Source organism: Salvelinus alpinus, chromosome 4 (genome assembly GCF_045679555.1).
Source record: "Salvelinus alpinus chromosome 4, SLU_Salpinus.1, whole genome shotgun sequence".
Taxonomy (NCBI): Eukaryota; Metazoa; Chordata; class Actinopteri; order Salmoniformes; family Salmonidae; genus Salvelinus; species Salvelinus alpinus.
Window position 1 is genome coordinate 32,666,228 of NC_092089.1, and position 25,197 is coordinate 32,691,424.

Sequence of the window (25,197 nt, forward strand, 5' to 3'; positions counted from 1 at the left end):
GAGGGCTAGAGTGTATGTGTTAACACTGGGTTTCTGCTCACTGGGAGCGCTGGAGGGCTAGAGTGTATGTGTTAACACTGGGTTTCTGCTCACTGGGAGCGCTGGAGGGCTAGAGTGTATGTGTGTTGGTGGTCTCTGTACCCCGCTTGAACAATTAGGGCAGAGGGGTCCAAAAGGAAAAGACATGGAAGGAGGTTCTAGGACCCTTCTGACCTAGAACACCACCTCTGGGCCAATGGGGTGAGGGCAACAGAGGTGGGGGGCTTGGGAAGAGGTGCTCCCCTAGAGACAGGAGAGAAAGTGGGGTTGGGAGAGGGGTTGGTGCAGGTGCACGTGGGGGTAAGGGTGAGGGTAGGGTGGGGTTGAGGTACATAGTTCACATTCATGGATAAGGTTTCTCAACCTCTGCAGTGCAACTGGGATGAGCAATGTACTAATTTTAGAGAGAGAGAGTTGGTCGGGGTTGGTGCGTCTGTGGGTAAGGGTTAAAAAATGGGTTGCATTTAAGTTAGAAGGGAGAAAAGGACTCGTAGACAAGACAAAGTAGGATAGCGTTTCTTATGTCAAATCTATTTATTTCAAAAGCAAACCCAGTGAGACATACATATGATTGTAGGACCATTTAGGCACAATGTGCATTTCCCCAAACAAACATGTAGGTAGAGAAAGACAAGGTGGTTTTTATTATGACAAATAAAACACATGATGAAAAAAGGGTTTGAATAAGCTAAAAACTAAATACACCCTCCTAAGTTGGAACAAAAGGCTACAGTGTGCAGGTATAAATAAAATATAAACACATATATTTTATATACAGAGCTGTGCTTGTAAAGTGAGTCTATACAATACACTGTCAAATATAAATCTTTATCTTCCATACATACATTAAATCATTCACACATTCTTAAGTAAAAACAGCATTCATTCATGTGGACAATGTGTAGATAATAAATAGATAATATATTATTTCTAGGTATTAAGTGTAAGGCGTTTCATGTAGCAGGGATGGCTATGCCACTTCCTGGAAACAATATAGTAACTCCTCCCTTAGCAACGGTAGTGACCTACATGTTACCATGGTGCCCCCCCCCTGTGTGATTTAATTGGCTAAGTAACACTATCAATAAGTAATGGTTAGTACATAGTACATAGTACAGACCCCACTGCTGGGTCTTTATCTACAACTACAGTGTGGTTGACATTGTGTTTAATGAACTAGTTCAATAACTAAATGACATATTGGTTTCCTTAACCTGTTAGCAGTCAATGGACAAGTTAAGACAGCAATCCATGCTTTGGATTTGTTTAACCCAGCATTACCCCCTTGTTCTTTGGTAGGTCATCAGAAACTTCTAAAAGCTATAGGTTGGTCATGATGCCAAAAAGTGGGGAAGTTGTGGTCTACGTAGTGTTTTCTGGTAAGGTCGCAGGCTTGTAGAGTTCTAGGCAGTTAGTGAGCATCATTGTTATTGCATTAAGTAAACACTGTAGACCTAACAAGTTAGTCAGTCTTTCAGTCTAGTTTGACAATATAACTGACAATATAAACAGGTCTCCAACTCAACTCCTGGGTGGCATCAGTGTCTACTGGTTGTAGTTGTTCTAATCAGTGTCTGATTTATACCTGACAACTAAAGCCAGCAGACAGTGCATCCCTCGAGGACTGCAGTTTGATTGCGATCCTGATATAAAACTTTTTAAAAATCCCACAGCTTTTGGGCCTCCCATGTGCTAGGTAGTGCTGCTGTTGCGTTGAGGCAGACATTTCTCCCATGGGCTGTAGCGGAGGGAGAGGATCAGGAAAAGGATCCCCCCCATGATGAGGATGGCCCCAGCGAAGCCCACACAGGCCACGGACCAGGAGAGCTCGTGGTGGAGCGGTATGGAGTGGTCAGATGACAACAGGGCCAGCACTGACTGGTGAAACACCAGTATAGACAGCAGGACCAGTAGACCTGTGGGAGGGAGGGAGGGAAGGTGTGAGGGGAGAGAGAGATATACAAATTGATGGAAAGTGGTGGAGGGAAAAACATACAACATTACAAAATCCATGTACACAAACAACAAAATGTGCAGTTAAAATTGGCAAAAAACACACTTTTCTTTCCACAGGGCTGGGGGGTGAGACAGGGATGCAGCTTAAGCCCGACCCTCTTCAACATATACATCAACAAATTGACGAGAACAGTCTGCAGCCTCACCCTACTAGAATCTGAAGTCAAATGTCTACTGTTTGCTGATGATCTGGTGCTTCTGTCCCCAACAAAATCATGAGAAAACAAAAATATAATTACTTGACACATTGGAAAGAATTTACAAAAAAAACTGCGCAAACTGGAATGCTATTTGGCACTAAACAGAGAGTACACAGTGGCAGAATACCTGACCACTGTTACTGACCCAAAATTAAGGAAATCTTTGACTATGTACAGACTCAGTGAGCATAGCCTTGCTATTGAGAGAGGGCGCCGTAGGCAGACCTGGCTCTGAAGAGAAGACAGACTATGTGCACACTGCCCACAAAATGAGGTGGAAACTGAGCTGCACTTCCTGACCTGCCAAATGTATGACAATTTTAGAGACACATGTTTCCCTCAGATTACACAGACCCACAAATAATTTGATAAACAAATGCAATTTTGATAAACTCCCATATCTATTGCATGAAATACCACAGTGAGCCATCACAGCAGCAAGATTTGTGAACTGTTGCCACAAGAAAAGGGCAACCAGTGAAGAACAAACACTATTGTAAATACAACCTATATTTATGTGTATTCATTTTCCATTTTGCACATAATTACAATACTGTACAGTCGTGGCCAAAAGTTGAGAATGACACAAATATTAATTTTCACAAAGTCTGCTGCCTCAGTTTGTATGATGGCAATTTGCATATACTCCAGAATGTTATGAAGAGTGATCAGATGAATTGCAAAGTCCCTCTTTGCCATGCAAATTAACTGAATCCCCAAAAAACATTTCCACTGCATTTCAGCCCTGCCACAAAAGGACCAGCTGACATCATCTCAGTGATTCTCTGGTTAACACAAGTGTGAGTGTTGACGAGGACAAGGCTGGAGATCACTCTGTCATGCTGATTGAGTTCGAATAACAGACTGGAAGTTTCAAAAGGAGGGTGGTGCTTGGAATCATTGTTCTTCCTCTGTCAAACATGGTTACCTGCAAGGAAACACGTGCCGTCATCATTGCTTTGCACAAAAAGGGCTTCACAGGCAAGGATATTGCTGCCAGTAAGATTGCACCTAAATCAACCATTTATCGGATCATCAAGAACTTCAAGGAGAGCGGTTCAATTGTTGTGAAGAAGGCTTCAGGGCGCCCAAGAAAGTCCAGCAAGCGCCAGGACCGTCTCCTAAAGTTGATTCAGCTGCGGGATTGGGGCACCATCAGTACAGAACTTGCTCAGGAATGGCAGCAGGCAGGTGTGAGTGCATCTGCATGCACAGTGAGGCGAAGACTTTTGGAGGATGGCCTGGTGTCAAGAAGGGCAGCAAAGAAGCCACTTCTCTCCAGGAAAAACATCAGGGACAGACTGATATTCTGCAAAAAGTACAGGGATTGGACTGCTGAGGACTGGGGTAAAATCATTTTCTCTGATGAATCCCTTTTCCGATTGTTTGGGGCATCCGGAAAAAAGCTTGTCCGGAGAAGACAAGGTGAGTGCCTCCATCAGTCCTGTGTCATGCCAACAGTAAAGCATTATGAGACCATTCATGTGTGGGGTTGCTTCTCAGCCAAGGGAGTGGGCTCACTCACAATTTTGCCTAAGAACACAGTCATGAATAAAGAATGGTACCAACACATCCTCCAAGAGCAACTTCTCCCAACCATCCAGGAACAGTTTGGTGACGAACAATGCCTTTTCCAGCATGATGGAGCACCTTGCCATAAGGCAAAAGTGATAACTAAGTGGCTCGGGGAACAAAACATCGATATTTTGGGTCCATGGCCAGGAAACTCCCCAGACCTTAATCCCATTGAGAACTTGTGGTCAATCCTCAAGAGGCGGGTGGACAAACAAAAACCCACAAATTCTGACAAACTCCAAGCATTGATTATGCAAGAATGGGCTGCCATCAGTCAGGATGTGGCCCAGAAGTTAATTGACAGCATGCCAGGGCAGATTGCAGAGGTCTTGAAAAAGAAGGGTCAAAACTGCAAATATTGACTCTTTGCATCAACCTCATGTAATTGTCAATAAAAGCCTTTGACACTTGTGAAATGCTTGTAATGATACTTCAGTATTCCATAGTAACATCTGACAAAAATATCTAAAGACACTGAGGCAGCAGACTTTGTGAAAATGTATATTTGTGTCATTCTCAAAACTTTTGGCCACGACTGTATATAGACATAATATGACATTTGAAATGTCTTTATTCTGTTGGAACTTTTGCAAGTGTAATGTTTACTGTACATTTTTGATTGTTTATTTCCCTAAAGGGATGTCTAAGTCTACACCCAGAATAGTGGATGCTCTCTTTGTAATCTATTTCCCCTTACCTGATAGGATGAAGCAGAAGGAGGCGGGCTTGAGGAAGAAGGGCACTCCTTTACTGAGGGACATGGTGATACAGATAGCTCCCATCACCATCATAGACAGAGCTATCATTGCTAGGATAGCAGCCGCTATGTTCAGGTCTGGGAGAGAGAGGGGAGATGGGAGAGAGGCAGGGGAGAAGGGGAGGTGAAAGAGACCGAATGAGAGGAGGAGGAGAGAGGGATGGAGAGGAAGTGAATAGAGGGAGAAGTGGTTCGAGAAAGAGTGAAGAGGTGTTGGAGAGGTAGACAGGGGAGAATGAGGGAGGGAGGGCAGAGTTACACCTCAGTGAGTATTGTGCATCTGAGAGTGACGCCACAGGGGATAAATACAGTACTGTGAGAAAGAGAGAGGGGAGAAAGAGAGGGAGAGAGGAAGAGGGAGAGAAGGAGGAGGAGGCGGAGGCGAGACTTAAGATGCTGACTTACTCTTGTGGGTCGTCTTCTTAAATATGACTGCGTTGTCTCCATTGGTGAAGAATTTGAAGTAAGTGCAGTTGGATTCTGAGAAGAGAAACAGAGAGGGAACATCACACACACAGTATATTGCTGGTCCCTGTGCATCCATCCCCTCTGTCCTCCTAGGCATGAAGACACATTTTATCTGTTGTGTAGCGGGAGCACCATGAAAAACACTGCTCACTGCTCTACACAGTCCCATATTCACAGCACATCCACAGCACATATGGTGCCACGAGAGAGGTGAGAGAGAGGGGGGATGGAAGAGAGGGAGAAGGACAGATATAAAGAGGGGCAGGTGGAGGGGAAGGAGAGAAAGCAAGACATTTGTAGGGAGGAAGAGAGAGAAGGAGAGAGCGCAGAGAGCATGAGAAAGAGGGGGAAGGAGAGATAGGGAGTGATAGAGTGGGCAGATGGAGGGAGGTGTGAGAACAAAGAGAAAGAGGGAGACAGATGGAGAGGGAGGTGAACGAGATGAAAGAAGGAAAAGAGAGAGGATCACAGGGGCTTGGTTAATACTGCATTAGATAGACACTCTTCCTCTCTGTCTTTATATATATATTCTCTCGTCCTCTGCTGCTCGTCCTCTCTCTCCCTGTCTTTATATATATATTCTCTTATCCTCTGCTGCTCTCTCTGTCTTTATATATATATATTCTCTCGTCCTCTGCTGCTCTTCCTCTCCCTGTCTTTATATATATATATATATTCTCTCGTCCTCTGCTGCTCTTCCTCTCTCTCCCTGTCTTTGTATATATATATATATATATATATATATATATATATATATATATTCTCTTGTCCTCTGCTGCTCTTCCTCGATCCCCCTGTCTAGTAGTCACCCCTGCATACTCTGTGTGGTCAGAGACGCAGAGGGACCCACAAACACACACACATGTTAGTTTTACTATCCATGTGGGGACCAAACAACTGATTCCCATTCAAAATCCTATTTTCCCTAACCCCAAACCTTAACCCCAAACCCTAACCCTAAACCTTAGCCTAAAATAAAATGTTTCCTTGTTTGACTCATGGTCACCACAAGTATAGTAAAACCAACACACACAAGTACAAACACATACAGCAGACTCTCCTATCAACCTTAATGCTATTCTGTCTGCAACACTGGTGCGTTACAGGAAACCTGTATATTATGACCACAGATTTATAGTCAGATCTACCTCTCAAGCTCTCCACCTGTCTACCTGCCTTCCTGTCCACCGGTCCACCTGTTCCTGTCCACCTCTGAGTGGCTTAGTCAGTTAGTCAGAGGTTATGGTAATGTACAGTAGCAGTGAGTGATGTATGATGTATTAGTTGGTCTGGCACTGACAGACAGTGACAGAGAATGACTGTGATGTTGTTTCCCAGGGACAGGCGCCAGGGGCATGTAAACATGAATGTGAAATAGAGAAGCACAGATGGAGAAACAGTTGTTTTTCTCCAAACATGAGAAGTCCACACACACACACAGCAGAGCCTGTCTGTCAGGCGCTGTGGGCCAACAGTGTTTTGACGCAAGGAGACGAGGAAGTGTCAGAATAGATACGGACTCTACTCCAACACACAGACCGTCATCGTAAACACAGATGTTTATCTGATAGACAAGCCACACAAGGTGAGTCAGACATAGATGTTTATCGACTAGACATCCAAGGTGAATCAGCCCTCTAAAATACCGGAGGCTGATAAACAATGCACCAGATGGATATAGCGTGTAATCTACATTGTAATAGATATGAACATTCATAGGATTCATCCATCCTAATAAAACAGGCTAAATCAAGACTGCAAAATGAAATACATACATTTTATATTTATACAATGTAAAATATATGTATACATCCTATTCAAAACAATACATACATCATTGCTAGTGTATCAAAGCCAACCACCGCTAGCCTGGCTGAATATCAGACTATTCTGGCAGGTAAAGCAGGAATACAGAAGATGACTACCTCATCCTACCGTAGGCCCTGTCTGGCCCCCTCTGTGGGACAAGTGCTTTAATACCTGCATTCATCCACCACTGGACGATCCCTACAGACAGAAACGGGTCATTCCACAGATAAGAGACTTACATGGGGGAACGTAACAGTACAGGATGGAGGAAGTTGCTGAAAATCATAATTAATTAGCTTTCTTTTCCTGAAATTTAAAAAATAAAATGTTTAATATAATGAGGAATTCCTGCAATCAAAATATATTTCTGACTGATCATTCAATAAATTAACATTCTAAAACTGAAAGAAATTGAAATTAAATAATAATCCATTGAAGTATTCCAAAAGACGAAGCTCCATCATGCAGTAAAAGGGAAGCATCTGTCTTATATAAACACACTGAAAGGTTGGATGTTTACAAGGATACTGGAAACATCCTTTTCTGACTCACCAACGATAATAAAAATCTGATGCCTATAGTTAGATAACTAACAGACAGACCAGTAGCCACATTCAGATTTGTCAAATTCAAACTGGCTCCATTTCAAAGCAGTATTCCTTTAAGGACTCAATTTGCACATTATCTGTAGGATGACCCAGATAAACACCCAGCAAAGCTGGCATACACGCCTCCTATTCACACACGTTTGCATAAGCACACGCACACACACACAAGTGCATGCACACGCATACATACAATATACACATGCATACACACACCCACATATTGATGCTGCATTGATGCAAATTCCTGGGAGACATCCAACACACTGCTTCCATCTATCCTATGTTTACAGATCATTGCTGAGGAAGGGGAGGAAGCCCTAACTAACACACACAGCACTGCAGTGCAATCAGGGGTCGGTCATGAAATCGGTGCCCCAGTTGACTACATCTTTAACTCCATTTCTGCGGTTGTGATTTGAGGGAGTCCAGCTACGACCGGAAGAGGCTTTTCATAGCAGGTTAGGAGAACATTTTAGCTAACCTTAACCCTTTTCCTAACCTTAACCTAAGTCTCCTAACCTGCCACATTAATTATCCTAAACTGCTGCGCAAATTCTCCTAACCTGCTCCGAAAAAATCCCTTCCGGTCATAGCTTTACTCCCTCTAGTCAGAACCCATTTTTACAGTGTTGTCATCAAAATGAGACCCTAAGGATATTACCTAGCCGGTCCCTCAAATCAACTCATGGCCTGCCCTAATGCAACAGACAGACAGACTCCTCACCTCCGGGCAGGTCGGCGGGGCCGCAGCTCTCTCTCTCGGGGTCGATGTCGACCACCCACAGGGTGCGGGTACACCCCTTCCACAGGCCGTAGTGGGCTGTCTGACACGTCTGGTTGTTACTCCAGGTCTTGGGTGTGGCCAGCTCCACCCAGAACTCTGTTCCCACCCCCAGCACTGTCAGGGTCACGCCCACAATGAACGCCAGCTTGATCTTCCCCTCCTGGCTGTCACTCATTCTAGGGGTCCGCCTTGTAGCACGCCCAACTCCCTTCCCCCCTGCCAGGCCGGCCATGCCCCCATGGGGCCCTGCTCCTACCACCCCCATACGGCCATCCTCCTCCGGCTGGACAATGTAGTTGGCCCACATGGTGACCTCTACCAGAGGCCGAGAGGCCGGATGGAGAGAGGAAGGGAGGGAAAGAGGGAAGAGGACGGGAAAGAGGGTGAAGAGAGAGAAGCAGGGAAATAATTGAAGGGAGGTGAACCCCAAAAAGAAGAAAGGAAGGTTGAAGACAGGAGGAAGGTAGAGACACAGATAACAGCAGTTCAGAGGTGGATGTGGGGATGAAGAATGGAGAACGTAGAGAACGGGAGGAGGAAAGGGGAGAGAGAGAGATGAATGGTTCAGTATGGGAGTAGAAAAGATGGGAGAAAGGGAGTGATGGAGAGAATGATGGAGGAGGAGAGGACAGGGTGACGAGGAAGGATGGCGTCTAATTTTACTGGAACACCTCCTGAATAAAAACAAGGACAGAAGAAAAAAAACAGTTAACAACGACAACACCCTCTTTGTCCCCATCCATAACAAGAGAGAAGATGACTCCCTAAAAAGGGGGATCAAGTTCAGGTGGGAAAAAACACTTGACTGGGCCAACACTGATCTCTCTGTGGATAAAACTTCCAGTCTGCCAGGAGTAGAGATCCTTTGTTGCTGCCCTATGCAGCAGAGTACAAGCCACATACAGCAGGTAGCCTAGTGGTTAGAGCGTTGGGACAGTAACTGTAAAGGTCGCTAGTTTGGATCCCTGCAGTGACAAGGTGAAAAAAAATATGTTAATGTAGCTTTGAGCAAGGCAATATCCCAACTCCCCTGTTAATGTGCCTTAACAATGGCTGGCTGTGATCCCACTCTCTGAAGGTGTCTCAGGGGGAGTTGGGATATGTAAAAACACACATTTCCAATTCATACATGTGTGAAATAATACAAATACAAGCACCCACCAAATAATTTCTTCTTATTAAAGAACTGCCTGGATTGGAAATTTTTTGTTGCTGTCCTATACGCCAGAGAGCGTATGAGCCAGATACAAGCTATTAGAGTGGACTGCTGTCAGAGTCAAGGTGAGTGTCAAATCCTCTATTAGGAACTGTGCTGGCTCTGGACCAGTCAGCCATAAGGATAGGCTATTGTTTTCGCCTACCAATATCCCAGCCAGGTATCCCTGGGTCAGCCCCTACAGATCCTCCTCGCAGGTTGCTATTAGTACTGTGGCAAACCTCTTCAAGGTTATGAGCATTTGTCACAAATTAAGTGGGAAACTGTCACCAAATGACCCCAAAATGAGCGTTATTTTGAACAGGACAGTACCTGTGTGTTTGTTTCTCCGTCCTGGTCCACCCAGGTCATAGGCAAGGTCAAGGATAGCAGGGTTCGGTACACGAATCGGGTTCTCGGTAGGTCCAGGTCCAAACGCCAACAGGTAAGTCCAAAACAGTCCAGCTCATACACGATAAATCCATCCAATATCTATTGTCTCTTTCTCTACGGTTCATAGATCCTTCCAGCCCTCTCTTCCGCTTCCTGGTTTTTCTTGACCCTTTATCTGTGTGTCGGCTCCACCTTCTGAGGGTTCCCCTTGCTTCTGGGACTTGTAGTTTTGGCAGTCGGCCATGTTGTGATCTGTAGTTCTGATCGGGGTGGCCATTTTAGTGATCGGGCAGAGCCCGTTTATTAGTTCTGCTCTCACATATCTGCCATTTATCACTCGACCCCCTTCTTTGCCACACATCTCCCCCCCTAGATCCGACCCCCTAGGTCGGGCTACCGCAGCAAAATATGCATGCATGCGGGATAACCCATCCACATTTCCCATTTCCTTTCCTGCTTTGTGTTTCAAGTCAAAGTGAAACGGTTGGAGACTCAAAAACCACCGCATCACCCGAGCGTTCTTCTCTTTAGCCCTATGCATCCAGGTGAGTGGGGCATGGTCACTGATGAGGGTGAAGTGGCGCAGCAGGTAGTATTTCAGGCTTTCTAGAGCCCACTTTACTGCCAGCACCTCTTTCTCAACGACTGCGTAGTTGGTTTCCCGTGGTTCCAGCTTCCTGCTTAAAAACAGGATGGGGTGTTCCACCCCTTCTACCTCTTGGGATAGCACTGCTCCCAAGCCGACCTCTGAGGCATCCGTCTGAACCACAAACTCTTTCTCAAAGTCTGGTACCACCAGCACTGGATTACAGCAGAGAGCCTCCTGTAATGTACTAAATGCTTTGGTGGCCCTTTCATCCCATTTGACCATGTTTGGCCCTCTGGCTCTAGTCATGTCGGTGAGTGGGGCGGCCACTGTGGCATAACTTGGGATGAACTTCCGGTAGTAACCGGTCAGCCCTAGGAAGGCTCGAACCTGCTTCTTATTTACTGGTTTCAGCCATTCTCTAATTGCCTCCACCTTCTTACGTTGGGGTTTGATTAACCCTCTTCCCACGGTGTATCCCAGATACTCTGTTTCCCCTAACCCCACATAACACTTGGCAGGGTTCGCCGTGAGCCCTGCCTTTCTAAGGGCGTCTAACACCGCCTGTACCCGGGGTAAGTGGGACTCCCAATCAGGGCTGTAGATCCCCACGTCATCTAAATAAGCTGTGGCGTATGCCTGGTGCGGTTTTAGGACCTTGTTCATGAGCCGTTGAAAGGTGGCTGGGGCCCCGTGTAAGCCGAATGGCATGACGGTGTATTGAAACAAACCGTCAGGGGTTGCAAAGGCTGTCTTTTCTTTGGCCCTGGGAGTCAGAGGAATTTGCCAGTACCCTTTTGTCAGGTCCAGGGTCGTAATGTACCGAGCTTTACCAATTTCTCCAGTAGTTCGTCTACTCGGGGCATGGGGTAGGCATCAAACTTGGAGATTTAATTTACCTTCCGAAAGTCGTTACAGAACCGCAAAGACCCATCGGTCTTGGAGACCATCACAGTTGGGCTAGACCACTCACTATGTGACTCCTCGATCACTCCAGCTGTCAACATTTTCTCTGTCTCTGCTCTAAACGCGGCCTGTCGAGCCTCGGGTACCCGATATGGCCTCATGCTCACTTTTCTCCCTGGTAGGGAAACGATATCATGAGCCGTAACCTCAGTTCGGCCGGGTACCTCTGAAAACACATCTCTGTTTTTCTGGATCAGGGTCTTTACTTCCTGTACTTGTGCTGGGGACAGAGTAGGTGAAATATTTACTTTGGCTGTCTCCTGAGTGTGTGTAGGGTATGTGACCATTAGTGTTTCTCTCTCTCTCTCCATGCTTTTAACAGGTTTATTTACATTTACATTTAAGTCATTTAGCAGACGCTCTTATCCAGAGCGACTTACAAGTTGGATTTATGTGATAGATCTGTTCCTGTGGCCGTCGACCTGGCTGTCGGATCCGATAATTAACTTCTCCTATTCTCTCCAGTACTTCATATGGTCCTTTCCATGTGGCTAGTAGTTTGCACTCTACCGTGGGGATCAGCACTAACACCTTGTCTCCCGGTTGAAATTCCCTCAGGGTAGCCTGCCGGTTATAAGTGTGCCGCTGGTGCTCTTGTGCTTGTCTCAAGTCCTCTCGGACGATGGGCATGACTGTGGCTATCCTGTCTTGCATTGCCGTGACGTGCTCTATGACACTAGTATACGGGATTAATTGGTGCTCCCAGGTTTCCCGGGCGATGTCTAAGATTCCCCGGGAGTGCCTCCCATATACCAGCTCAAAGGGAGAAAACCCCAGCGAGGCTTGAGGAACCTCTCTAATGGCAATCATCAGATACGGCAACATGCAATCCTATTGAATTGCCTTATATTTATGGATATGCATGCACTGCATACGCCTTCCACTAGATGTCAACAGGCAGTGGAAGGTGGAATGGGGTGTCTAGCTTGATCTGAAGTCGAACAAGAGCTCTTGGAATGACGTGTCCAGAATTTCCTTTCTCTACCTAGGCCGGGAAGCACCTCCCTATTGTCTTATGATAAGCGTTCGGTATACACGGCTAATATCTCCGGCTTTGTTTTTATTTGATACATATTAGAAAAACATCATAAAGTAGGTTTTTTCAACCGAGTTTCATCAGTTTATTCAACGTTTAATGGGACTTTTGGAGTTTTCCGTTCTCTGCGTCGAGAGACATTGGTTAACGTCATCAACATTGGCTAGCCTTGTGGAGCGAATTCGACAGGAGAGAAGGACATTCTAAAACCAAACAACAATTTATTCTGGACCTAGGACTCCTTGTACAAGATTCTGATGGAACCTCAGCAAAAGTAAGAACAATTTATGATGTTATTTCGTATTTCTGTGGAAAATGTTTAGTCCTATTATCCGCCCTTTTTGCGGGCGCTGTCTCGCTATAACGTAAGCTGTTTGTTATGGTAAAGTTATTTTTAAAAATCTAACACGGCGGTTGCATTAAGAACTAGTGTATCTTTCATTTGCTGTCCAACATGTATTTTTTAGTAAAGTTTATGATGAGTTCTTTGGTCAGATTAGGTGAGTGTCCAAAATAGCTCCGGACAATTTGGTGAATCGATGCTACATATTCACAATGTATAACCACGGTTTGCAGCTCTAAATATGCAAATTTTCGAACAAAACAAGTGTATTGTAAAACCTGATGTTATAAGACTGTCATCTGATGAAGTTGGTCAAGGTTAGTGATTAATTTTATATCTTTTGCTGGTTTTTGCGATCCCTACCTTTTGCTGCTAATAAATGCATTTGTGTGTTTGGCTATTGTGGTAAGCTAATATAATGCTATATTGTGTTTTCGCTGTAAAACACTTAAAAAATCGGAAATATTGGCTGGATTCACACACATTTGCTGTACACCATGTATTTTTCATAAATGTTTTATGATGAGTATTTAGGTATTTCACGTTGCTCTCTGTAATTATTCTGTCTGCTTTGGTGAGATTTTTGATGGTAGCTGCAATGTAAAACTATTTATTTATACCTCAAATATGCACATTTTCGAACAAAACATAAATTTATTGTATAACATGATATAAGACTGTTATCTGATGAAGTTGTTTCTTGGTTAGTGACTAATTATATCTCTATTTGGTCGGTTTTGTGATAGCTACCTATGCGGTAGAAAAATTGTGAAAATATGCGGTTGAGTCTTTTGCTATTGTGGTTAGCTAATAGAAATACATATTATGTTTTCGCTGTAAAACATTTTATCGCACTTCCGGGTTGGAGCGACTAGTCGCATTTCGCTTCGCTCCACAGGTAGTATTACATTTCATTTCATTACAGTTCATTACAGTACAACGGTTTGATTTGTTTGATCTTAGCAATTTTTTCTTAGCTAGCTACATAGCCGTCTTTGTATCAAAGATAATTGTGTAGTTTAGAGTAATTATCGAGGTTAGCTAGCCAGCTATTTTCGTCCTTCTAACGTAGTCAACACTGCTAGCTAGCCAGCTAGCCAGCTAGCCAACTTCTACCGAATAGCAGCACTGTAGAAACGATTACATTACAACGGAACGACTTGATTAGTGTAGTGTTAGCTAGCTACATAGTTGTCTTTGCTGTCTTTATATCTAAGATAATTGTGTAGTTTAGAGTAATTATCGAGGTTAGCTAGCCAGCTATTTTCGTCCGCCGCGCCGCCGTTCTCCTACCTAGTCAACACTGCTAGCTAGCCAGCTAGCCAACTTCTACCGAATAGCAGCACTGTAGAAACTATTACATTACAACGGAACGACTTGATTAGTGTAGTGTTAGCTAGCTACATAGTTGTCTTTGCTGTCTTTGTATCCAAGATAATTGTGTAGTTTAGAGTAATTATCGAGGTTGTCGAGGTTACCTAGCCAGTTATCGAGGTTACCTAGCCAGCTACACTTTCAAACAAAGTCAACAACACAGCCACTGCTAGCTAGCCTACTTCACCAGCCAGCAGTACTGTATCATTTTAGTCAATAAGATTTTTTGCAACGTAAGCTTAACTTTCTGAACATTCGAGACGTGTAGTCCACTTGTCATTCCAATCTCCTTTGCATTAGCGTAGCCTCTTCTGTAGCCTGTCAACTATGTGTCTGTCTATCCCTCTTCTCTCCTCTCTGCACAGACCATACAAACGCTTCACACCGCGTGGCCGCTGCCACTCTAACCTGGTGGTCCCAGCGCGCACGACCCACGTGGAGTTCCAGGTCTCCGGCAGCCTCTGGAACTGCCGATCTGCGGCCAACAAGGCAGAGTTCATCTCAGCCTATGCTTCCCTCCAGTCCCTCGACTTCTTGGCACTGACGGAAACATGGATTACCACAGATAACACTGCTACTCCTACTCCTCTCTCCTCGTCTGCCCACGTGTTCTCGCACACCCCGAGAGCTTCTGGTCAGCGGGGTGGTGGCACTGGGATCCTCATCTCTCCCAAGTGGACATTCTCTCTTTCTCCCCTGACCCATCTGTCTATCGCCTCCTTTGAATTCCATGCTGTCACAGTTACCAGCCCTTTCAAGCTTAACATCCTTATCATTTATCGCCCTCCAGGTTCCCTTGGAGAGTTAATCAATGAGCTTGACGCCTTGATAAGTTCCTTTCCTGAGGATGGCTCACCTCTCACAGTTCTGGGTGACTTTAACCTCCCCACGTCTACCTTTGACTCATTCCTCTCTGCCTCCTTCTTTCCACTCCTCTCCTCTTTTGACCTCACCCTCTCACCTTCCCCCCCTACACACAAGGCAGGCAATACGCTTGACCTCATCTTTACTAGATGCTGTTCTTCCACTAACCTAATTGCAACTCCCCTCCAAGTCTCTGACCACTACCTTGTATCCTTTTCCCTCTCGCTCTCATCCAACACTTCCCACACTGCCCCTACTCGGATGGTATCGCGCCGTCCCAACCTTCGCTCTCTCTCCCCCGCTACTCTCTCCTCTTCCATCCTATCATCTCTTCCCTCTGCTCAAACCTTCTCCAACCTATCTCCTGATTCTGCCTCCTCAACCCTCCTCTCCTCCCTTTCTGCATCCTTTGACTCTCTATGTCCCCTATCCTCCAGGCCGGCTCGGTCCTCCCCTCCTGCTCCGTGGCTCGACGACTCATTGCGAGCTCACAGAACAGGGCTCCGGGCAGCCGAGCGGAAATGGAGGAAAACTCGCCTCCCTGCGGACCTGTTATCCTTTCACTCCCTCCTCTCTACATTCTCCTCTTCTGTCTCTGCTGCTAAAGCCACTTTCTACCACTCTAAATTCCACGCATCTGCCTCTAACCCTAGGAAGCTCTTTGCCACCTTCTCCTCCCTCCTGAATCCTCCTCCCCCTCCCCCCCCCCTCCTCCCTCTCTGCGGATGACTTCGTCAACCATTTTGAAAAGAAGGTCGACGACATCCGATCCTCGTTTGCTAAGTCAAACGACACCGCTGGTTCTGCTCAAACTGCCCTACCCTGTGCTTTGACCTCTTTCTCCCCTCTCTCTCCAGATGAAATCTCGCGTCTTGTGACGGCCGGCCGCCCAACAACCTGCCCGCTTGACCCTATCCCCTCCTCTCTTCTCCAGACCATTTCCGGAGACCTTCTCCCTTACCTCACCTCGCTCATCAACTCATCCTTGACCGCTGGCTACGTCCCTTCCGTCTTCAAGAGAGCGAGAGTTGCACCCCTTCTGAAAAAACCTACACTCGATCCCTCCGATGTCAACAACTACAGACCAGTATCCCTTCTTTCTTTTCTCTCCAAAACTCTTGAACGTGCCGTCCTTGGCCAGCTCTCCTGCTATCTCTCTCAGAATGACCTTCTTGATCCAAATCAGTCAGGTTTCAAGACTAGTCATTCAACTGAGACTGCTCTTCTCTGTGTCACGGAGGCGCTCCGCACTGCTAAAGCTAACTCTCTCTCCTCTGCTCTCATCCTTCTAGACCTATCGGCTGCCTTTGATACTGTGAACCATCAGATCCTCCTCTCCACCCTCTCCGAGTTGGGCATCTCCGGCGCGGCCCACGCTTGGATTGCGTCCTACCTGACAGGTCGCTCCTACCAGGTGGCGTGGCGAGAATCTGTCTCCGCACCACGTGCTCTCACCACTGGTGTCCCCCAGGGCTCTGTTCTAGGCCCTCTCCTATTCTCGCTATACACCAAGTCACTTGGCTCTGTCATATCCTCACATGTTCTCTCCTATCATTGCTATGCAGACGACACACAATTAATCTTCTCCTTTCCCCCTTCTGATAACCAGGTGGCGAATCGCATCTCTGCATGTCTGGCAGACATATCAGTGTGGATGACGGATCACCACCTCAAGCTGAACCTCCGCAAGACGGAGCTGCTCTTCCTCCCGGGGAAGGACTGCCCGTTCCATGATCTCGCCATCACGGTTGACAACTCCATTGTGTCCTCCTTCCAGAGTGCTAAGAACCTTGGCGTGATCCTGGACAACACCCTGTCGTTCTCAACTAACATCAAGGCGGTGACCCGTTCCTGTAGGTTCATGCTCTACAACATTCGCAGAGTATGACCCTGCCTCACACAGGAAGCGGCGCAGGTCCTAATCCAGGCACTTGTCATCTCCCGTCTGGATTACTGCAACTCGCTGTTGGCTGGGCTCCCTGCCTGTGCCATTAAACCCCTACAACTCATCCAGAACGCCGCAGCCCGTCTGGTGTTCAACCTTCCCAAGTTCTCTCACGTCACCCCGCTCCTCCGCTCTCTCCACTGGCTTCCTGTTGAAGCTCGCATCCGCTACAAGACCATGGTGCTTGCCTACGGAGCTGTGAGGGGAACGGCACCTCCGTACCTTCAGGCTCTGATCAGGCCCTACACCCAAACAAGGGCACTGCGTTCATCCACCTCTGGCCTGCTCGCCTCCCTACCTCTGAGGAAGTACAGTTCCCGCTCAGCCCAGTCAAAACTGTTCGCTGCTCTGGCACCCCAATGGTGGAACAAACTCCCTCACGACGCCAGGTCAGCGGAGTCAATCACCACCTTCCGGAGACACCTGAAACCCCACCTCTTTAAGGAATACCTAGGATAGGATAAAGTAATCCTTCTAACCCCCCCCCCCCTTAAAAGAGTTAGATGCACTATTGTAAAGTGGTTGTTCCACTGGATATCATAAGGTGAATGCACCAATTTGTAAGTCGCTCTGGATAAGAGCGTCTGCTAAATGACTTAAATGTAATGTAAATGTAAAAATCGGAAATGATGGCTGGATTCACAAGATGTTTATCTTTCATTTGCTGTATTGGACTTGTGATTTCATGAAAATTATATTATATGATATCCCTGTCGCGTTAGGCTAGGCTATGCTAGTCAGCTTTTTTGATGAGGATGCTCCCGGATCCGGGATGGGTAGCAATGAAAGGTTAAACAGCTTGGAAAATTCCAGAAAATTATGTCATGGCTTCAGAAGCTTCTGATAGGTTAATTGACATAATTTGAGTCAATTGGAAGTGTACCTGTGGATGTATTTCAAGGCCTACCTTCAAGCTCAGTGCCTCTTTGCTTGACATCATGGGAAAATCAAAAGAAATCATTCAAGACCTCAGAAAAAGAATTGTAGACCTCCACAAGTCTGGTTCATCCTTGGGAGAAATTTCCAAACGCCTGAAGGTACCACGTTCATCTGTACAAACAATAGTACGCAAGTCTAAACACCATGGGACCACGCAGCCGTCATACCGCTCAGGAAGGAGATGCGTTCTGTCTCCTCAAGATGAACGTACTTTGGTGCGTAAAGTGCAAATCAATCCCAGAACAACAGCAAAGGACATTGTGAAGATGCTGGAGGAAACAGGTACAAAAGTATCTATATCCACAGTAAACCGAGTCCTATATCGACATAACCTGAAAGGCCGCTCAGCAAGGAAGAAGCCACTGCTCCAAAACCACCATAAAAAAGCCAGACTATGGTTTGCAACTGCACATGGGGACAAAGATCGTACTTTTTGGAGAAATGTCCTCTGGTCTGATGAAACAAAGGAATAAATGTCAGGAATTGTGAAAAACTAAGTTTAAATGTATTTAGCTAAGGTGTATGCAAACTTCCGACTTCAACTGTACACCCGCAGATACCATGAATGTGTTGTGCGTGTGTGTGTCCTGGCTCTCTGTGTAGTTTCTGTTCCAAACACATCTAGGAGGAGATGAGGGAGAGGAGCTTAGTGGTTAAGATTAAACAGAGTGAGTGACAGGACGTCAAGGTGTGTGTGTGTGTGTGTGTGTGTGTGTGTGTGTGTGTGTGTGTGTGTGTGTGTGTGTGTGTGTGTGTGTGTGTGTGTGTGTGTGTGTGTGTGTGTGTGTGTGTGTGTGTGTGTGTGTGTGTGTGTGTGTGTGTGTGTGTGTGTGTGTGTGTGTGTGTGTGTGTGTGTGTGTGTGTGTGTGTGTGTGTGTGTGTGTGTGAGAGAGGTGATAATGGCCCTGGGTGGCAATTAATGCCAAGCGTTGACAGTGGTGGTGGACAGATTGAGTGTCCCAGGGATAGGTCCCACATCAGGGGACAGGGCGGTGGAGTGAGTCCCAGGGACAGGTCCCAGGTTGGGGCACAGCCAGTCAGACAGCAGGTGAAAAGAAAAGAGAAACACTTGATCCTAAGTAGGTTCTCTACTATCAAACTGCAATCCTAAATCAACCCATTGCCCCTACTCTTTAGGCACATAAGTAAAACTGATGAAAAGTCCTCCTAGCCTATAGGGGGGTAAGTTGGTATATTTTGCTTATACATACAATCCACTATCTACACAAGTGCCTGAGGGGTTAGGGACAAGGGTTGAGTTGGGGCAACGGGATAGGATAGGAGACAGCAGTTCAGTTTAAACGTGGGAGTTTGTGATTTGCTTTGGATGGAAGCGTCCATTGAGTGACCCTCTAAATGTGATAGAAATGTGGGGAAGGAGTGGGGATAGGCTGTGTGGCAGTGGAGGCTGGTGGGAGGAGCTATAGGATGGCTGGAATGGAATAAATGGAACGGAGTCAAGCGTGATTTCTATATATTTGATGCCGTTTCATGAATTCCATTCCAGCCATTACAATGAACCCGTCCCTCTATAGCTCCTCCCACCAGCCTCCACTGTTGTGTAGTAATCCATTAGGTGTGTACTCTGTTATCAGTCTATAGCTCCTCCCACCAGCCTCCACTGCTGTGTAGAAATCCATTAGGTGTGTACTCTGTTATCAGTCTATAGCTCCTCCCACCAGCCTCCACTGCTGTGTAGTAATCCATTAGGTGTGTACTCTGTTATCAGTCTATAGCTCCTCCCACCAGCCTCCACTGCTGTGTAGTAATCCATTAGGTGTGTACTCTGTTATCAGTCTATAGCTCCTCCCACCAGCCTCCACTGCTGTGTAGTAATCCATTAGGTGTGTACTCTGTTATCAGTCTATAGCTCCTCCCACCAGCCTCCACTGCTGTGTAGTAATCCATTAGGTGTGTACTCTGTTATCAGTCTATAGCTCCTCCCACCAGCCTCCACTGCTGTGTAGTAATCCATTAGGTGTGTACTCTGTTATCAGTCTATAGCTCCTCCCACCAGCCTCCACTGCTGTGTAGTAATCCATTAGGTGTGTACTCTGTTATCAGTCTATAGCTCCAAGCCAAAGTCAAATGGCTGAGAACTGTCTGGCCTTTTTAAAATGTTGCACTGGGACGTCCTTCTGACAGAGCTGGCAACCACAGTGGAAGGGATCACTTTCTGTCTGTCAAAGAGCATCATGCTATGGAATGTCCCACAGAACCAAAATAAAGATTATTTAATGGCGTACACTATCAGAGATATGTATAGCCAATGGCTAGACCGAAACTTCTCTTGCACATTAAGTAACCTATCGCTTATATCTATAGCAAAAGGCATAGCACTGAATGTAATGGAAAATAAGAAGAGCAGCTGCTGACAGTTGAATTAGGAGCTGGAGAATTACACACACCGCGCATGGATGGATATCCCATTACATCACGCACTGCAAAAAGTGAAATCTAAGCACGCCTAGAAATGTTATATTGAGTGATAATTAACTTTTTTTTTTAAATGTTCTTAATGAAATTATGTAACGTCATTGCCAGATCATTTTGCTTACTTTATCTTTAAAAAATATATTCAAATAAGATAAATTACTTGTATTTAGCCTTTTTTAGGTTAAAAGAAGCCAAATATATGCCAATGACGTTAGATATTTTAGCTTAGTAAGACAAGAAACACTGATTTGAAGTGAATTATTACTCTAGATAACATATTTAAGTTGCTTAGATGTCACTTTTTGCTGTGCAATGTCCATGATTAACTAATCACGGTCAAAATAGTCAAAATAACACAGCAAACTGTTCCACAAATCAGATCAAACCTAATCGTGTGTACACATCCGTCAAAACTAAGATCGACTGCAGAAATGTTTCATTTCAAAAGAATCTGTCCATTACTTGTTGAGCAGTAGAACTAAAACGGCAGGCTCTAACTGCTCACACATGTTAGGAAAAAAGACATCTGTGAAAATCAGCAAACACTCTCTCCTACTTAACCACCACTACTGCAACCAGCACAACATGCAGCTATAAGCACGATCTAAAGCACAGCACATATAACAACAAGGAGAAAAGTAAGTCTGACCTGTTTGGAATATGTTGTTCACTTCAGATTGAAAGAAGCTTGGAACTTAATAGAGGGGAGAAAGTTGGGAGTGTTGGAGAGGGAGAGAGAGAGGGGGAGGGGGGGGGGGGGAGAGAGGAAGAGGGAGAGAGAGAGGGGGGGGGGAGAGAGAGAGAGACACGTTTATACCTGGTGCTATCATAGGTCCTTTGTCCTGATTGTTTACATTCTGATTGTGCCCACATTTCCAGATTTCCTGGTCCCTCCCTGTACGCAAATTAACTGAGTGTTATTCTTTTAAAATAATATTTATTTATTTATTTTAAGACACACATATTGATGTCATAATTGTGTCACCTGTCAATGATTTTAGAAGGTGGGAAAATGATGATTTCAATTGTTTCTCTGTACGGATCTGTCTACTGTACACACAAGACATCCAGACACAATGCATGCTTGACTACCTCCGGGGGTGGTCAGAAAGATCTGATCACAATCAGATCGCAAATGCGTATTTTAATCGTCTACACCTGTCTAAAAATGTGGGCACAATCAGAATGTGGACAAGATCAGGACAGAGTATGCATGTTGTTAAAACCAGGTATAAATGGGGCTAAAGAGAGAGAGAGGCAGAAGAGAGAGAGATAGTCAGTGTGTGTTAAGGGGGTGGGGTAAGTAAAGGATATGGAAAGAGAGAGTAAGAGGAGAGGGAGTGCTGGGTAGGTTGGTTCTGTAGTTGATTAACTGTGTCTACTGGCCTCTGCCCCTCAGAATGTGTGTTTCTGCGTATCCGGGTCCATGTTCAAACTCAACACTACATTTGTTTGAAATCTTTATGGTTTTGTCTTCCGCCATGACGACAGGCGACATTTGTGTGGGTAAAAACATTTTGTGTGTGTGTGTGTGTGTGTGTGTGTGTGTGTGTGTGTGTGTGTGTGTGTGTGTGTGTCTATTTAAGAAAGCCAGCTGTTAATGACATTAGGTGGTGGCAAAGGAGGGGCCTCTGTACTGTTTATATGAGTGGAGGCCAGGGCAGCACTTCACAGCAATCCATAACACACTGTTAATCAGAGAGAGAGAGAAAGAGAGGAGATGAAGAGAGAGAGAAAGACAGAGAGACGAGAGAGAGAGAGAGAGTCAGAGCAGAGAGAGAGAGAGTCAGAGCAGACAGAGAGGGATTAGGGGAGAAAGACAGAAGGAAAGAAAGAGAGAGAGACAAACTGCAACTGAGAATGACAGACAGAAACACACTGGAAAGAGAGCACTACAGAGGCAAAGAAGAGGTGGAAAGAAAAAGAGAGTGTGTTGGAGAAAGAGACGACAAGAGCAGTCAAGGTACAACTACATTTCATACACTTTGCTTTCCTGTAGAGCAGCAGAACCATAGTCGTTGTTCTAAAGCAGAGTGGAACCCCATTCAACGTTCTGAAGAAAATTAGAACTGTAATCACTATTCTAAAGCACAATCAGAAGCCCAGTCAGTGGTCTATAGTACAGAACCTCCCTTTAAGGAAGCAGAGTGTAGAGAGAGGTCCAGCCTGGTCTCATGGAAGCTCTCCACATGATCCAGCTCCTGCTCTGCTGTACTGCTCACAGTTTGGGTTACACATGACAAGTGTGTGTGTGTGTGTGTGTGTGTGTGTGTGTGTGTGTGTGTGTGTGTGTGTGTGTGTGTGTGTGTGTGTGTGTGTGTGTGTGTGTGTGTGTGTGTGTGTGTGTGTGTGTGTGTGTGTGTGTGTGTGTGTGTGTGTGTGTGTGTGTGTGTGTGTGTGTGTGTGTGTGTGAGAGAGAGAGTGTGTGTCACGGGGAACTCGGCGAATGAGGTACGGGGCTGACAGGAATACCCCTCCCCCCAGTCACCACTCATCTCAGTTCCTCACCACTTCCTGGGATTGCAGCATAGCAACACGCTTGTTCTGTAGATGATGATTATTTTCAGAAAGTGGACAATATGGTGGGCATATCGGCTTGATGAATAGCCAAACATCCATTCAACTGGATTCATTTTCCTAGCACCCGGGGTGGGTGGACAAGGGTCCAGAAACACGCACGGCATGGGGGAAGGGGGGCTGTCAGATTTGACATAGAAATGCATTGAATTAATGTGGTATCAATCATAAAAGGTGGCCTACATTATTTCATCTTGCCTATGCTAATTAGCTTTCCTGTCAAAATATAATTATACTTGTGTGCTTTATATCGTAACTTTTTTCTAGTTGCTGTAGAGTGGACTCTGGCACTGTGATCTGTCCTGGCTGTATGGCTTCACCTCTCCTCCCTCATATGGTCTGATAGGAAGACAGTGGTAAACTCAGGTCTTTTATAATACACGGTGTGCTGATGTGAACATCCTCAGACTCTCATATACACATCACTCAAAGTCCTTCTGTCACCAAATCAAATCAAATCAAATCAAATCAAATTTTATTAGTCACATACACATGGTTAGCAGATGTTAATGCGAGTGTAGCGAAATGCTTGTGCTTCTAGTTCCGACAATGCAGTAATAACAACAAGTAATCTAACCTAACAATTCCACAACTACTACCTTATACACACAAGTGTAAAGGGATAAAGAATATGTACATAAAGATATATGAATGAGTGATGGTACAGAACGGCATAGGCAAGATGCAGTAGATGGTATAGAGTACGGTATATACATATACATATGAGATGGGTAATGTAGGGTATGTAAACATTATATTAAGTGGCATTGTTTAAAGTGGCTAGTGGTACATTTTTACATAATTTCCATCAATTCCCATTTTTAAAGTGGCTGGAGTTGAGTCAGTATGTTGGCAGCGGCCGCTAAATGTTAGTGGTGGCTGTTTAACAGTCTGATGGCCTTGAGATAGAAGCTGTTTTTCAGTCTCTCGGTCCCTGCTTTGATGCACCTGTACTGACCTCGCCTTCTGGATGATAGCGGGGTGAACAGGCAGTGGCTTGGGTGGTTGTTGTCCTTGATGATCTTTATGGCCTTCCTGTGACATCGGGTGGTGTAGGTGTCCTGGAGGGCAGGTAGTTTGCCCCCGGTGATGCGTTCTGCAGACCTCACTACCCTCTGGAGAGCCTTACGGTTGTGTGCGGAGCAGTTGCCGTACCAGGCGGTGATACAGCCCGACAGGATGCTCTCGATTGTGCATCTGTAGAAGTTTGTGAGTGCTTTTGGTGACAAGCCGAATTTCTTCAGCCTCCTGAGGTTGAAGAGGCGCTGCTGCGCCTTCTTCACAACGCTGTCTGTGTGGGTGGACCAATTCAGTTTGTCCGTGATGTGTACACCACCGGAGTAATGTATGCTCTCACACACACACACACACACACACACACACACACACACACACACACACACACACACACACACACACACACACACACACACACACACACACACACACACACACACACACACACACACACACACACACACACACACACACACACACACACACACACACACACACACACACACACACACACACACACACACACACACACACACTCAAGCAAGCACGTACACCACGCGGGCGCGGACACACAACGAAACGCACACACACTACATGGTGTCATCTATAAGATATTCTATAGTGGAACTAAGGACTGCATAGAAGAGTAAAAACACTAAATGTTTGTTTGATCTACTGCTCTGTGATGTCATGACAAGAGAAATCAGAACCTTAAACCTATGCATTTACGAATTGTGCTCTGCTTTCACACACACAGGCACACACAGGCACACACAGGCACACAGCCTCCATCCCTTGATGTAGTGTTTAGAGTTGCTCTCTCCCTCTGCTACTGCAGCGTTCCATCTTTCTGAATGAAGATCAGTGGGGAGGCGTGGTGTAGAATGACAATGACCAGCGTCAGTGGTGTAGACTCCCCACTAGAGGGCAGCAGTACATGGATATACCACTGCAGCATCAGACCTACCTGGGCTGGGCTCCTATGGTGGGCTGCAGGGGAAAGATCTCAATTGCATACTCCTCGCATCCTCTCTCCTTGTCTCCTTCTCAAAACCCATTGGAGGAGAAGGTCAGAGGGGCAGGTCCTCTGGCTTTCTCATCCAATGGGTTTTGAGGAGGAGACAAGGAGAGAGGACACGATGAGTATGCAATTGAGATCTTCCCTGAGTCTCTGTACTGATTCCCATTGGAGTAGGATGAAGTTGTTCCTTTACACTGATCTAAGGACGGTCTTGTTTTCCCTCTTGGGATGAGGGTGGGCAAACTGATC

General features: G+C 45.7%; 1 protein-coding gene across 2 annotated transcripts; it reads right to left on the reverse strand.

Annotated features, from left to right (window-relative positions):
• Positions 1–554: 554 nt before the first annotated feature.
• Positions 555–21,074, reverse strand: cacng6b (calcium channel, voltage-dependent, gamma subunit 6b). 2 transcript variants are annotated; one of them, XM_071396614.1, is made up of 5 exons: positions 20,983–21,074; positions 8,197–8,930; positions 4,993–5,067; positions 4,528–4,665; positions 555–1,955 (listed from the first exon to the last, which is right to left on the reverse strand). In XM_071396614.1, the coding sequence occupies exons 2-5, from the start codon at positions 8,561–8,563 to the stop codon at positions 1,732–1,734; spliced, it is 804 nt and encodes a 267-aa protein (XP_071252715.1). In that variant the 5' UTR covers positions 8,564–8,930; positions 20,983–21,074; the 3' UTR covers positions 555–1,731. The 2 variants fall into 2 exon arrangements, with proteins under 2 accessions (XP_071252715.1, XP_071252716.1); XM_071396615.1 differs by lacking the exon at positions 20,983–21,074 and adding an exon at positions 9,785–9,977.
• Positions 21,075–25,197: the final 4,123 nt, after the last annotated feature.

Excerpts from the sequence above, each read along its gene's own strand:
- cacng6b (XM_071396614.1), bottom strand. The coding sequence starts at position 8,563 with ATGTGGGCCAACTACATTGTCCAGCCGGAGGAGGATGGCCGTATGGGG. Across the intron at positions 5,068-8,196 it reads CCCCGCCGACCTGCCCGGAG|AATCCAACTGCACTTACTTC; the intron begins GTGAGGAGTCTG and ends TTCTCTTCTCAG. Across the intron at positions 4,666-4,992 it reads TAAGAAGACGACCCACAAGA|ACCTGAACATAGCGGCTGCT; the intron begins GTAAGTCAGCAT and ends TCTCTCTCCCAG.